Source organism: Cygnus olor, chromosome 3 (assembly GCF_009769625.2).
Source record: "Cygnus olor isolate bCygOlo1 chromosome 3, bCygOlo1.pri.v2, whole genome shotgun sequence".
Lineage (NCBI taxonomy): Eukaryota > Metazoa > Chordata > Aves > Anseriformes > Anatidae > Cygnus > Cygnus olor.
This window is the reverse complement of record NC_049171.1, coordinates 118,931,944-118,946,717: the sequence shown is the minus strand read 5'-3', so window position 1 is coordinate 118,946,717 and position 14,774 is coordinate 118,931,944. Positions and strand designations below refer to the sequence as shown.

At 34.8% G+C, this 14,774-nt stretch overlaps 1 protein-coding gene across 1 annotated transcript in view; it reads right to left on the bottom strand.

Moving 5' to 3' along the window:
• The window catches only part of CCDC88A (coiled-coil domain containing 88A), a 79,451-nt gene that overhangs the window by 36,401 nt on the left and 28,276 nt on the right, over positions 1 to 14,774 (bottom strand). Inside the window, 6 exon segments of the mRNA XM_040553027.1 lie at positions 1,331 to 1,489; positions 3,853 to 3,934; positions 7,321 to 7,490; positions 8,688 to 8,828; positions 9,329 to 9,412; positions 11,012 to 11,070. Of these exon segments, the coding sequence (XP_040408961.1) occupies positions 1,331 to 1,489; positions 3,853 to 3,934; positions 7,321 to 7,490; positions 8,688 to 8,828; positions 9,329 to 9,412; positions 11,012 to 11,070 (695 nt within the window).

The window sequence follows — 14,774 nt, the reverse complement described above, 5'->3', positions numbered from 1 at the left end:
ATCATATCATGGCTAGACAGCAGATCTGTATGGTGAAGATCTGGAGGTTACCACAGATCACAATAATTTGATGTTGCTTTTGAGTTACTATATGAGAAAGTGTATAGAAAAGTAATCTTTCCACAGTATTCCAAACTGGTAAGGCCATAATTGGAGTACAAGATCCAATTTTAGGAATCCAATTTTAAGCAAGGTATGAATTACAACAGAACCCAGAAAACAGACAAACACACCTTATAAGGCAGAATGCTGTAGGGTCGTAGAGCATAAAGAACTAGGAGAGAAGACATGTGATATGTCTCAGTCTTCAGAGAAGAAAAAAAGCTGCTATGAAAGGTTGTGGATACTTCACCACTCACGTCTTAAAAAAGAGATTAATGCCAAGCTGTTGTTTGGAGTGGTAGAGGTATATAAAAAATATCCCGTGTTTTTAAAGCTGGACTGAATGAATTCCCGAGACACCCATCCAACCTTGTGACTCTAAGAATCCACATTAAATGTAAAAACTACATAAAATAATATTCTGCAACTGTGCATCATAGTTTAGCCTAGTATCTTGCCTGCTTTTGGATCATTTTTTCCCTAAAGAAACATCTTCAAACTAGTTATTATTCATACAAATTATTTTTTTCCAATAAACATTCATTTCAAGTTCTCCCCACTTTTCTAGGGGTTGTCTTCTTTAATGCACATCTTGAAATTTCCTTAAAACTTTCATTAGCTTTGACTATCACAAGTAATGGTTTCATTCCCAAATTCTGCCACCTTCACATTTGCCCAACAAATTTGCTATTTACAGACAGAATGAATGCCTAATAAAACCCTGCATGTTGATGATTTCTTAACTAATTTATGACAAATTTAACAATCTCCTGTCTGGTGTCAGTGCGCTTATCCATAGAACGTTGTCATTCTATACTCATTTAGCATTTGCTGAGCCACTATTTCTTGAACACTTTATTTAGAAATCTGCCTTTTGTGAGAAGACTTACAGAAGAGAAAAGAATTATTACATTTACAGTATATTGTTAATCAACTCCCTCTCTGGCTTCCTCATCACAGAGTATATATCCTAAACTGAGGTTCTCCGACTGGTCTTGCCAGCTTAGAGTTATGGTGAATACTACTGACTTCAAATGAAACTGCCTGGGATTAGACACAGGGGTCTTATGTAAAAACTGTAATTTATGATAAAGACTGATTATTTACATACCCCAGAGTAAGAAGCTATGATACTGTTTCCACATCCCAATGTTTAAGTCATCAAAATAACTTTAAAAAAGCCACAGTAAACAAAAATTATGGCTATTCAGTATTTTCCATAATATACCTCCACTCTAGCTTTGTAGAATTCAATATCATGCAGCCTCTCTTTATACCGGCTGACTTCACTTTCAAGTTTGTCGACTCGAATTGCCTTCTCACGAAGAGCATCTAATTCATCTCTATACACTCTGGCAGAACGGGCCTCTGAGAGTAAATTCATGTTCTAGAAAACATAGAAATTAAAGAAGAGTATTAAATCCCATGAACATTTTCTCCATCCTCACTGATACACAGTTAGATCCTCTACCTCTTCACAATACCTAAAAATGTTTAAAATAGCACTGCTGTGGTCACAGAAATATACAAGTATACAATCCTGAAAATCCTTTGAAGATTTTGATAAAGATCACAGACTTGACTGCTATTATTTTCTAACTACCAATCTGCACATGTACTAGTAGTATATAAGCATAGAGTATGTTTTTACTTTAAATGTATTACATTAAGAACTAATATTCTTAATGTATCTTGCATGAAAAAGACTTTCATCATAGCAATTGACTTTTACCACAGCGACTTCATAATACAAAAGTATCATTATCTCTTGAATACTGCCTACAGGCTACTAAAGCAAAGCAGGATTTCAAAAGTCCATAAAAAATTAGGTAAAAAAAATCACCTTTGGTAAATAATGTTATAACAATCAACTTTTATTAAGATTTAATCTTTGTAAGTCTAAATCTCTGGAATATTTCTCTATGAAAACAGAGAAAAATACTTGAGTCCAGAACTGTTATTTTCTGTGACCATTGTCTACACACATAAACAATAAGATATGTTACCAAGCTGAGGTTCACTGACATCCCAGTGAGGTCATTTGCTATTTTTAATTTGTACATAATTTAGGAATTCAGCCACAGAATGTTTCTACAAATGTTTTTCTCATTGAAAGGAAGATGACCATTTCTGACTTCCTGTGCAAACCTCAGGTTCCTGCACAGAGAAATTCTAATCTCTAGTTGCTCAATAATTAAAGACCAGTATTGTCCAGCAACCTGGATGAATATTTATTTGTCAAAATAAACATCACTGGCTAACTACAACTGCAGTGTGTTTATCAAACTTGTTTAAAAAGTTCTAGCTAGTACTTAATACAGGCAATGGTGAAAACAGATGCAAAACATTCACTTTTTACATAAGCTCTCCAAATACTATGATGTCTGCTTCAGAACACACACCACAAAAAGAGAAATAAAATGTTAAGTTTTGCTACTTCACGCATTTATCACAGCTGCATAAGCAGCTGTGACTGGTCTTTGCTTCCATTTAGAAGCACTGAGGAAATGGCAAAACAAAACAAACAAAAAAATAACCCACCAAAAATATTGATAAAACTAAGCTTCATGTCTTATTGAAATGCTCTTCTGCAAAGCATCTTCCCCCCTCCATTTCAAATTCAGAGGCATTTTTAGGAAATAAAGAACAAGCTCAGACAAGAGTCTGCAATCAATATGAAGTCCTTTCCTATTTCTCTTGTCCCTCTTCTTTGAGAATTGTCTTTCAGAGTTTTTCAGACTCACAGTATGAGGTCACTGCTGAAGACATCAGACCTCCTAATAAATAAGCTGCTTTAGTCATCTGATTGTTTTTCAAGCACCTTGTTCCTCACTATCTAACACAACATAAATGTTGACAGTATAAACACTAGCTGCAAAATGCAAATTTTTACGTTTTAATGCGGGAAAGAGCATTTCAAGCTTCTAGAAAAGTACACTCTTTTCCTATCTGAACAAATTAATTAACATCAGTCCTGAAAGTCTTCATTATGAAACAACTGCAACTCATTTTGAGGGAACTCCGTGAAGGAAAAAACAATTGCTGTGAAGTCATCAGCTGAAAAAAAAGAATACTGGACAGTACATGCCGAAGGATAATGTGGCTGCTTCATTATTTCAATAGGGAGTAATGCAGAGGGGTATCATAACTTAATTCTGAGAAAGGTATGTTAAAAAAAAAAAAAAAACAATTTAGAGGCTACACCAAGATAATGCACTTCCAAGAATATTGCACTGGTCTTTTTCAAGGAGAGGTATATATACTTTTGTAAATTTCAGAACATTTCTTTGACAGTTTAAATTATCAACTGATCCCCAATAATTATATAAACACAATAGCCTAAGAAAAAGTGAATCGTGCTCTCCCTCATTATCTACACAGATTCAAAGTATAAAGGAAAACAGCCCAAATTTGAGTGGATTGTTTTTAAGAAAAATTCTGCACATGTACACTTACAGGATATGGTGGTGGTAAATATCTTGAACATGGAAATAAAAAAAAGTTAGAGAAGAAACAGTAACCTAATTCAGAATTTTCTACCAGCATACTAGTCTAAATAAATTTGTAAATTATACAAGTTCATGTTCAGAGCATAAAAAACAAAATATATTTTTAAAAAGCATGAAAACTACTTCCTAATACCATGATAAAAGAAACAAACAAATAATATTGTTCCGGTAGTGGCAATTTTTTTAGCCCGTCTTTTTAAAAAAAAAAAAAAAAAACACGATAGATTTACAAAGCCCATACCTCCTGCTGAAGTCTCTTTAGTTCAGCTTCCATCTGTTCAAGTTCTTGTTTACAGTCAAGCAACTGCTCAGTCTTTTCCTCACTGAAAAAATACAAAACACAGTTAAACACGACTGCAAAACTTCCTAATTATCACCTTGTTTGAGAACAAGATACTGGATTAAATAAAGGAAGTCTCAATGAATATTAGTATCTCATGGACATCAGAGTGTAACATGCTTAGGCATGCATTATGCTTCAGGTGTTCTCCAGGTTATAGCCTATATCTAATCTTTTTAATTTGGACAGATTTTCTGTAGTTCTTTAAATTGTTCACTATTTCTTACTTATGCAATTATTTTTGTGATAAGGAATATTTTTGTTTAAAAGAAAAAGCAGGACAATACACGAGTGTGCACCAGGAGATTCCAGAAGTAAACTCAGAATAACTTCAAAATACATATTCAAACAGTCCAAATATTTTCCAGCAGCACCACAACGACCACCATGCCACAGATGAGGGAAATCAATCCAGTTTTAAAAAGCACTTTTATACTTCTGGGTTTTTTTTGTTTGTTTGTTTGTAAAGAAAAGAACTAAGCTTTTCAGGTGCCTTTACTCACTGAAAAGAGATATTGCTCAATAACCTGATCTTATGAAAAGCAGCCTCTTATATAATGAACTTTAGTTTTACGGAAACAATGCAGTGTTTGGACTCATATTCTTAACTTCCAGCTAATGCTAATTTCTCAATGCTCAGAAAATGAGTTATTTAAACAACGAGTAAATGCAAGAGAAATATCTAATTATCTCAAAGACAGAATACGTAATATTCAATATTACAGAAATAGAAAATACAGAAATACAAAATAAAGAAGTAGAAAAGGGGGAAGTAAGAATTTAGTAGGCTGAAATGTATAATACAATCTAGAAGTATTCCTGTCAAAAAAAAAACCACACTCATTTTAAACAAAACTGAAACAATCTGGCTTAGAAAAATAAGTCAATCTCACAGTGAATGACCCTTTTGCAATGACGCATTATTTCAAAAAGGTCTTTGACAGCCTATAGGTATGCAGAGGTTCATCTATATATATAGCTCACTGACTGCAACATCAGTGTCCACAGCAGTTATCAAAGCTCTTCCTCTACACGGGTGTTCAGAAACCATACGGAAATATAAATGCATTCTGTATTACCTTAGGTTACTATAGCTTTACTATTAACATTCATGGTCCAGTATTATTGTTTTATATCAAAAACCACAGGACTTAATATAGAAAATTAGCTGTGTTAACTTCTAATTCTGGAATTTCTAGATCACAAGCCTCAAATCACTCTTTGCATCCAAACATTGGTATATGGCATCACAAAGAAAAATAATCTTTACAGATCTTTTGTATGAAATTGTATTAGCTACAGTGCATATTAAACCAGATAGGAAGGTTCACTGCCAAAATGATGTTACAAATAAATTTTAAGCTGACTATTTTTCAACTCTGGAATGAACCTATTTTTAAATGTATCAACAACACTTAATAGCAAATGCTACAGACAGAATTTAATTTACCAAAGTCTAGTATTTTAAATGTACTGCTACGCATAAAGGAAATTTATTTACGAATTGAATTCAAATAGAGTGCAAAATGTGAAATGTTCCGAGCCATCACTGTTGCCCTAATTGCATGCTTCAGCTACAGACTAGAGAGGATTGTACTAAATTATACAGAACATAACAGTGTTCACTGTTTAGGCTATCTATTAACTGTCAATCAAACTAATAACAGCAATTTTTTCACTAATTTTCTTGGTGCAGCTGTTTATAGAATATCCTGGGCGGGCTCATTTCAGTAGACACATAATAATACAGACATCAGGGGGAAAGAAAAAAAGCTATATCTTTTTGTCCTCTATTCTTCATAAAAACCAAGATGTAGTGGGGGAAGGGGATTCTCTGATTAAATCAGCCAGATACTTCATCCAGCGAGCTAGAGATTATCTGATCAACAAACTCTGATAAGGGCAGACTGATGAGCTGGTAATTTTAACTTATGTTACTTTCAACTCTTAATTTAATTTTACCTGTCTTGTCTCCCCACTAGATATACTGGATTAAAAATCTCTAATTAGGCTGTTTCCATTCTATATAAGTTACTTACATACATATTAAGTCTCTTCAAATTTAGCTTCTGTAACTTTAAGTTCAATCTGCACCTTTCATTCTAGTAAAAAAAAAATTTACATATTGCTATACGGAAAATCAAGTTCTCCCACTCTCCCACTATTATTTTTCTCTTTAATTAACTCTTCCCAATAGCTCAGGTTTGTTCCTAGATTCTAAGGACCCTGAATCTGTTTTCTTCATAAAACAGAAGGAATTAGAAGGTTTTAGTTAGAATATGAAAACAAGGAAACAGATCTTTGTTACAGTGGGACTGATTTTTCTCAGTACTTGGACTAGGTGAAGGAAGGCGAAACATAACCCCTTAGCTAAAGGGTCACCACCAGAGGGAGAAGGCAGCACTCCCTAACTGGATGAACCTAGCACGCTGGAAACTAAGAAACTATCTAACCCCATCTATAACATTTACTCATATGGCAATTTACATCCTCCATTGCCATAAATAACCACCTCCTGACATTGAACTCAAAGCTTGTTCCACTGTTCAGGTTTGCAGTGGGTAAAGAGATTTAGTGGAATTAGGTTTGCTTCATTTTCTTCGTAGAGTGGCATGCCAGACCCAAGTAAGGAACAGTTATTGAGAGGCATGAAAAAAAGGGTTGTGCAGACAACCACAGAAAAAGTTCCACAAAGAAATGAAGAGAGTAGGGACTGAAAATTATTCTAATGAGTGATTTTTTCCGATCTGCAACAAATTAAAATGTTTCATAAAACATGAATGAATCAGGTGAGTATTTCTTACTATGTTTCCAAAAACAAACAGGTAACTTATTTATGCTACAAACAAGGAATCACTACAACACTATCTCCTTTTAAGTATGATGTTTTTGCTACTATTCCTTGAGCGATCAAGGACACAGCTCTTACTTTCAGTTCTTACCGGCCTGCCCCCTAAAATATCCTTGTAAAAATACTCTCTTAAAAAACATATATGAGTACAGGTACATTAAAGCCGCAGTCATACACACATTACTGATCCAGAAGAACAGAGGAGGCACACAGAACTTGCCTCTCAAACAGTATGGATATAATGTGTAAAAGAAAAAGGCAACACTGCATTAGATTAGTTGTGCATTGTTAAGATGCACTCAGATGAAAAGCTGCATTTGTCACAGTGGTCCACAAAAAAGCTTACATGCTAGAAATACACGTTGTGGGGTGCAAGAACTTAAAAAGGCATTCTAAACTGTAATTTAACATTTGAAAAAATGAAGTATTTGTTTGTAGATCATTACTGTTGCATGACATCAGAAGCATTTTAAAACTCTACAACTCTCAACACACATCTGCAGCCTACATGTACTCACAGCTCTTGTCTAAGCCTTCTTATCTTTGCTTTGGCATCTGCTAGCTCTACTGACAGGTGCTGCCTGCTTTCGGTGCGTTTCATGCCAGGAGATCCACAAGGTGACTGTGCTGCTGATGCATGAGGTAGAAAACGGAGAGAGTCCCGTTCTTCTGAGAGTTCTATGATAGTCTAATAAAGTAAAATATTAAAAGAAAAATAAGAGTTCTGCAATAGAAGAAGTTAGAAGTCCTACATACACCTCTGTACCTAAAGCAAGTCTTATACATTCACAGCTATTTAATGGTACAGTTGGGATATTCTTAAACTAATCAAATTTGGATTTAAGTCCACAAAAATTATCAGTGCCCAGAATGGACTGGGCAATGAAATGGCATGTATTCCTTGAAAAAATACCAATCTCTAAATAAAGAATAAACATAAATGTCTAAAGAAGCTGGTGTTATTCAGTGAGCAGCAGCATCCTTGCCAGCTGAATAAAGCATCAGACATACAGGAGTATTCCTATTTGATCATATAAATAAAGGTGTTATCCTAAAATGAAGATCTCTTCTACAGTAAAGCTACAGGTGGGGTTTTGAGCAACCTGGTTTACTGGGAGGTGTCCCTGCCCATGGCAGGGAGGTTGGAATTAGATGGTCTTTAAGGTCAGTTCCAATCCAAACCATTATGTAATTCTATGATTCTGTTTCTCCTTTGCTTTGCTAAAAATGATTACCACACATCCTCTCCCCTCATTTTTAAGTTTCTGTTTTACTGTCAACTGGACAGAGTTGGTAACTGACATGGAAGTATTTGGAATAATTGCAACACTAACATATACCCATGCTACCTACTGTGAGGCAAATCTGGGGCCCTGAAGATGATTCATAACTTGTACTTTTTTTAAAAATACACTTCCGTTTCTTGATTCTCAAACTGTACAATGACCGCTTCATGATAAGCTTGTAAAACCTCCCCTCCTAGAATGGATTCTACTCCAGTTCACTCCAAGTTGTATGATACAGTAACACAACAGGCATCTCTCAGTGACTGGCATGCAAACAGATAGGTTACTGATTCATGGAGTTTTCAGCTGCTACAACTCTGGATTTTCTGTTTATAACCACACCTGAATGTTATTTGAAGGTGTTTCAAACTCTGTTTATATGACAAAGATCATCTGCTACTATCTCTTCTAGTCTGTCACAGCATTCAACAGTCAGTATGCACACTGTAACCACCTGAGAAAACTTTTTGGCAGTAAGGAGTCCTCGTTTAAATACAATAATGGAGTATACATTGATTTATTAGTTCTAAAAATAATAGCTTTATCATTTTTGTAAGTCATTTCTTGTATTTCACTTAAGCAATAAAGCACATCTGTACCTCTGAGTGCTTATCTCTTTCATCTATAAGTCTTTTCAAATGTAATGCCATGTTTTTCAAGAGAGGTTCAACATATTCTTGTGTCAATACAATGACCTCCATCCACTGCAGATCAAACACATTTTCTTGATTATGAGTTACCTGCACAAAACAAAGTGGAAGAGAAAAAGTATCCTCTTTAAAACTCCACAGGTTAAATTCCCAGACAAGGTACGGAAAAAAAAAAATTAAGAAGCTATTCCATTACATTCAGTTTATCCACATGAAAGCAGTAATTGTACTTCTGGCAAAATAAAAAGCAAAAGGTGACTATAACATACTGCATACATGAGATTAGAATTGTATTTTATATATAACTTGCACATGAAATTTTCACTAACCTAAGTTTGCTGTAGTTTTAAGAATTTCTTGGAGTGCTATACTTGCTCCTTACTACTGCTTTAACAATGTAACATGAAAGAAATTGGTCATGAAATCTTTTTCTGAATCAAGTTAAAATAAGGGCATTTTTTGCTTACTAAAAACAACAGATATATAAATCACGTGTTTGATTTACACGTTTTTGAACAAATGCAATTAACCTGCTTACAACACAGTATTCTACCTCTAAAAAATAGAAAAGCACAAAAATAACAATATACCTCTTGAATATGGGCTGCAACAGCTGCTCTCGTGTCAAAATCCAGACATTGGATACTTTCAATGAATTCTTCTTTTTTCTGACACTAAAAATTAATATATATCTATTACACATACACACACACATATAAAATGACAAGTGGTTTCATTCTTCATTTGCATTTCTAAGAGCTAAATATAATAAACTGAAATTTCAATAATGACATTACTGAATTATTATCCACTAATTTTCTTGACCAATAAAATCTTGGTTCATGCCATGTTGTAGTAGTTATGATAACTTTCAACATGATAAAGAAAAAACAGCTACTGAAATGGTGGCCAGGAAGAAGTTTCTTAAAATAGCTACTTGTTCAAACTTTATGACAAAGTGTTCCGCAAATATTTTTTCCAGTGACCTCCTTTAATACTCACATCAATTATCTAAGTTATTTAGAATGTATGACTGATCTATTTTTCATTTTAATTAGCTGAATGGTACCAACCTTCCTAACAAGAACAGCAGTCCATCAGAAAAGTTTATTAAATACGTGATCACAGGAACAGAGTATCTCAGACAAATTTCCACCTTGTCATCTATCCTGCACTGCTCTTACTGTCACCTGTTCAATGCACAAAGCAGGTTCTCTCTCTCACTGAGAGATATAACCTACTTCCATGAATGAAGAGTATTACTCAGCTACTATGGGATAGCTCACTTACAAATTTACACCTTATCTGCCTTGTAGCCTACTCACTCACCAAGCCTACAAAAAATGTATAACACAGATCCTCACACATAAGCAAATCTTCAAAGCCTAGGTTAGAGTCGTCTAGAAGGTAAAGGTTGCACGGTCATGACCTAATTTTAAACTGTAGTTTTCTTTAGCAAAACAACACAGAGAGCCAATATTGGAAAGATTTACTTCCTTGCTTGACATGACACACCTGAGTAGTCTGACTAGAGACATTCATACAGTTAAGATGCATCCTCATACTGTAAAGATCACACACATACACCTCCTCCACACCTACGGGAACTAGCAATACGAGCAATGAACTTAAGAAGGTTGGTTTTGGTTCACAATTCACGCCTCTTATTTTTGAAATCCTAAGCAAGCAAACAATTATTGTGCAGGTTAGCATTATGGACTTGGAATTTGTTTACAAAGACTTAAGTGGGACCACTCCTAGCTTAGGTCCTTGATCACCAATTTCAAAAGAAATACAAAGCAACAGTAACCTCAACACAATACTCTAGCTCTAGACCTCTTAAAATACACGACCATTCTCTCACTCATTCATCACGTTTACTTTATAAATTGAAGTCATCCACAAACTTTAAAGAAACAGAGTAGGCAGACTGAATTCAAACTGTTTCAGTAAGATAACAGTAAGACAATTCTTCGTTATTTTACTATTTTCTTCCTTTCTTTACAGTATCTGAGGTGAATTAACAACATTACAATTAATAAACGATTAGAAATCCTACGAAGTTTGCCATATTCATACTGTAAGACATAAGGGGTAGATGGTTGTAGCCATTTTAACTGACAGAACATCCAGATTTTCAAGGAATACAATATTACCACTAGAGAAAGGAAGGTCACAGTTACATACAACCTCTGATATTAAAATAGTAAGATTAGAAGTCATTAACACTTAAACTATTCCAAACAAATGTAAACGTAATTATTTAAACTTACCTGAACCGCACACCCAAGTAGCAGCAGCAGCAGTTTTTTTATTTCTTCAGTACCTGGCTCTAAGTAAAGAACAAGAATAAAAAACAGTAGGTGTAATACAGCAATTTGAGAGTTTCTTCCTCTACCGCTCAGAAAACATCATTTTTTTCATCATTTTCACATAATTTATGTTAACCCAATTTAGAAAATAAAGACAAATAAAACCCCATCTTTCCAGCTTTTGACTTAGTCCTTTTTGCCATTTAATTGCCAACTTTCAGTGCTTACAAATAGCTTAACATCCAGAACAGAAAAAGCAACATTTCAGCCCATCACACAGCAAAACTCGAGTGATATTTTCAGAAGTGTTATGAATACCTGCAATCAAGTTTTCAACTGTAATCTCAGGTATTTCAAGATATGTGCAAAAGCGCTTAAATTATTTGCCACACTCAAGCTGTAATAGTTAAGTGACAGGTTGATTTAAATTATTTCATAAAGCTTTCTGAGATACTACATTGGATACTCATCTGCACATCTAAAAATGAAAATGTATTGCCGAATCTGGCCTTAAAGCATCTTAATCTCTTAAAAAAGCTTAAACCAAAGAACTCTATTTACAGGTTAGTAAAGATAAATTTTACACTCAAAATATATTATAGCATGCCATAAAGCAAACACTTTAGGATGACAAAATAGCTCAGACTAGTTGGATTAAACTCTACAGGGTCATACATCATTTTGCATTACTGAAACATTAAACACTGTCCACTGAATTATCTATGAATAAAAAGTACCTCACATCCTTTCTATGATATACTCTGAATTTCTTTATTTTGTTGTTAGCTAACAAGACAAAAGCTACGCTGCCACACATCATAATGCTGGGTTGGGCTAGAAATCTAACCCTTATTCCACACGAAAGTTCTGCAACACAGCTGGTTTAACTACCACAGACAACAACAGATTGGCTCCAAATAAACACTACGGTCAATGTCTACGATGTAGTAAGGTATGCATACACATCCTTGAACCTGATCTAAGTTACTGAAATCCCATTTTTAAAGGGCTCAGTGATCACAGATGATCTCATATGATCATAAGGTGGTGATAATCTTTAAAAAAAAAAAAAACTTGAAAAAAACTTGATCAGAATCTTCTTTTTGAAATGTTGTCCTTTGATTTGATCCACTAGAGCATTTTGTAAGTGGTACAAATTTTAAATCCTTTTTAAAAAGTTACAGATATGAGGTAATCTTCATCAAAAGAGGAAATCAAAAAGAAATCAATAAAAAGCTAAAAAGATGCAAAACCCTTGAGAGACAGATGCTAAGCTTCTCCACCTTCAGCAGTTCTCTGTGCACTGTAATATTAAGAGCTTTCTCCAACACTGATTCAATCTGTTTCTTTTAGAGGAAGATATGTTTAATCCCAATGAAGAGGTAATGCTTACATTTTTCAAAATCAGAGGTTTGTCAAGTAGATATATGGCAAAGAGCACAAAGTCAAGCGGGAGATCGTTAATCATTTTATAGACTTCTTGTATCCCAAAAACTGGAGCTGTGAAAGTCTTTTACACAGAAACAGAAAACGCCAATGAACATGTGTCATGAGAAACACACTAGTTCAGCTAAAGAAGAGGAATTCCACCCGGCTGCCTATTTTAATCAATAAAGGTTTAACAGAATATCGTGATAGAAGGAATTCACCTCAGTGTCTCACACACTAAATTTGTTTATCCTAATAAACTTATCACACTTCTTTCAAAGCAATCCCTGAGCTCCTCTTAGATGCTCATTTACACACTGGCTCAGCATCTCTGACTGGCTTTTAAAAGCCTACCTGAAGACTGTTCCCATGTCTCTCCCCTACGTTCCCTGAAGGAACACAGCAAAATACTGAACAACCTCAGCTTCCCACTGCTACCAACCATCCTGTGTGTTTTCCTTCCTTTTTCTCCATCACAAATACAGATGTAGATCATTGATACCTCTATTCTAAACCCTCCAACTTGCTGCTTGAACTTTGTCCCTATCCTATCCTTAGATCTTCCCTCAATCTTATTTGTGACTTATTCCTGCTCAGTCTTATTTGTGACTTTTCATATCCTCTGCAGCCTTCCATCATCCCCTAGTTTGCTACCTCAGAAATATGAACTGGTTTTAATCTTTCCTCTTCCCACTTTAAAGAACATTCACCTCTTCATTATCTCATTTATCCTCTTCCTCTTCAATTTAACTTAGCATTTACAGTCACAGCCTGTAGCTCATCTCACCCAGTTTTCTTCTCAAGCTGGCACCTTGCCATTCATCTCGGCTAAAATGTTTCTTGATGAAATCTCTGACGGCCTCTTTTTAACCAAAACTCAAATCCAGCATTCTATCTGCATTTTCCTTGATTAGCCAACTGCCTCTGATACAGTCAAAAGTGTTTCTCTTCCTGATGCCTTATCTGCTCTCACCTTCGACAATTTGACATCTTCTAGAATTTCTCTACTAATCATTCCTTACGTGCAAAGTACTGCAAGTGGGAAAACTGAGATGTTTCTAAGAGAAACCACAGCTACAGCCTAAGCTTTAGTAGACAAAATCTTAATCACTGCCAGAGAATCTACTTTTACTGTGGCAACTTGCCTTGATGCAGATTTAGAAAACAAGTCTCTCCAAAGGTCACTGATGTTTGATTTTGCTACACTGTTCTGCCAAAAAAAAAAAAAATCCCTATAGGGATGAGGTCTTCTTCAAGTCAACCTGAAGGGCAGTCAACTTAAAAAGGGAAAACATTTTGGATGAAACCCAAAAGAATGGTTCTACCTTCAGTTTCAGTTAAAACTCCATGATGAACTCTAGCAGGAATCTGAAACATCTTCTAGAACCTTGTCCCTATACCAGAATTTCTTACAGTATGTGGGCTATACTACAGTAAAGTCCATATTTTCACTCAAATACAGTAACTTTGCCAAAGGAAATGATACATGCACCAACAGAGATTCTAGCTACCAAACCCCAAAAGCTACAATAGATTTATCTGAGGTCCTAAAACAGGAAGAAGCTTTCTTATTAAGAACTAAAGCACAGATTTTTATGTGTACATCCGAATACTAAATTCTTTGTGTTTTTGTAGCACTTTTTTACTAAAATTTCCTACTATGATACACAATGTTAAGATGTATTTTGTCTCAGCATCTTAAAGAAAATAAGAAATTTCATTAAAAAAACAGCATTATAGCCTGTTTTTTTCTTTTTCTTTTTCTTTTTTTTTTAAGTCTGCTTTTCCACTACATCTGATTTCTAAGCAAATCCATGGATTATTTTGAAAACCTTAGGAGTTCTGGAATCAAAATATAAAAGCTGTTGGAACAGATGAGACCACACTCACACTCCTTGGTATATATGACAAATTACATTATCTACACACACACAAACTGAAAAGGCTGTGACTTTGGAAGCAAAAGCAGCAATAATCAAAACCAGAAAGTAAACTAATTAAATCAAGATACCTACATAAATGGGATATATGCAGATGGGATATGGAAAGTATCAATGCTATGAACCCTGGAACTGAAAACTGAAGTAGCACAGATGGTTCTTCTTGTCAATGAGGAAAATACTGTCTCACGTACACTGATGCATGGCATATAAGACATATTTAAAAATAAAAAAATAAAAAATAAAAGCCAGGGGAAGCTACATAGCCTGTTAGAGTAGTTCCTAACCTCTCTGCTGAGGTGTTAGAACATCAGAAGTAGAACACCTGGGACACATTAGACCCAAGTAAATAAATT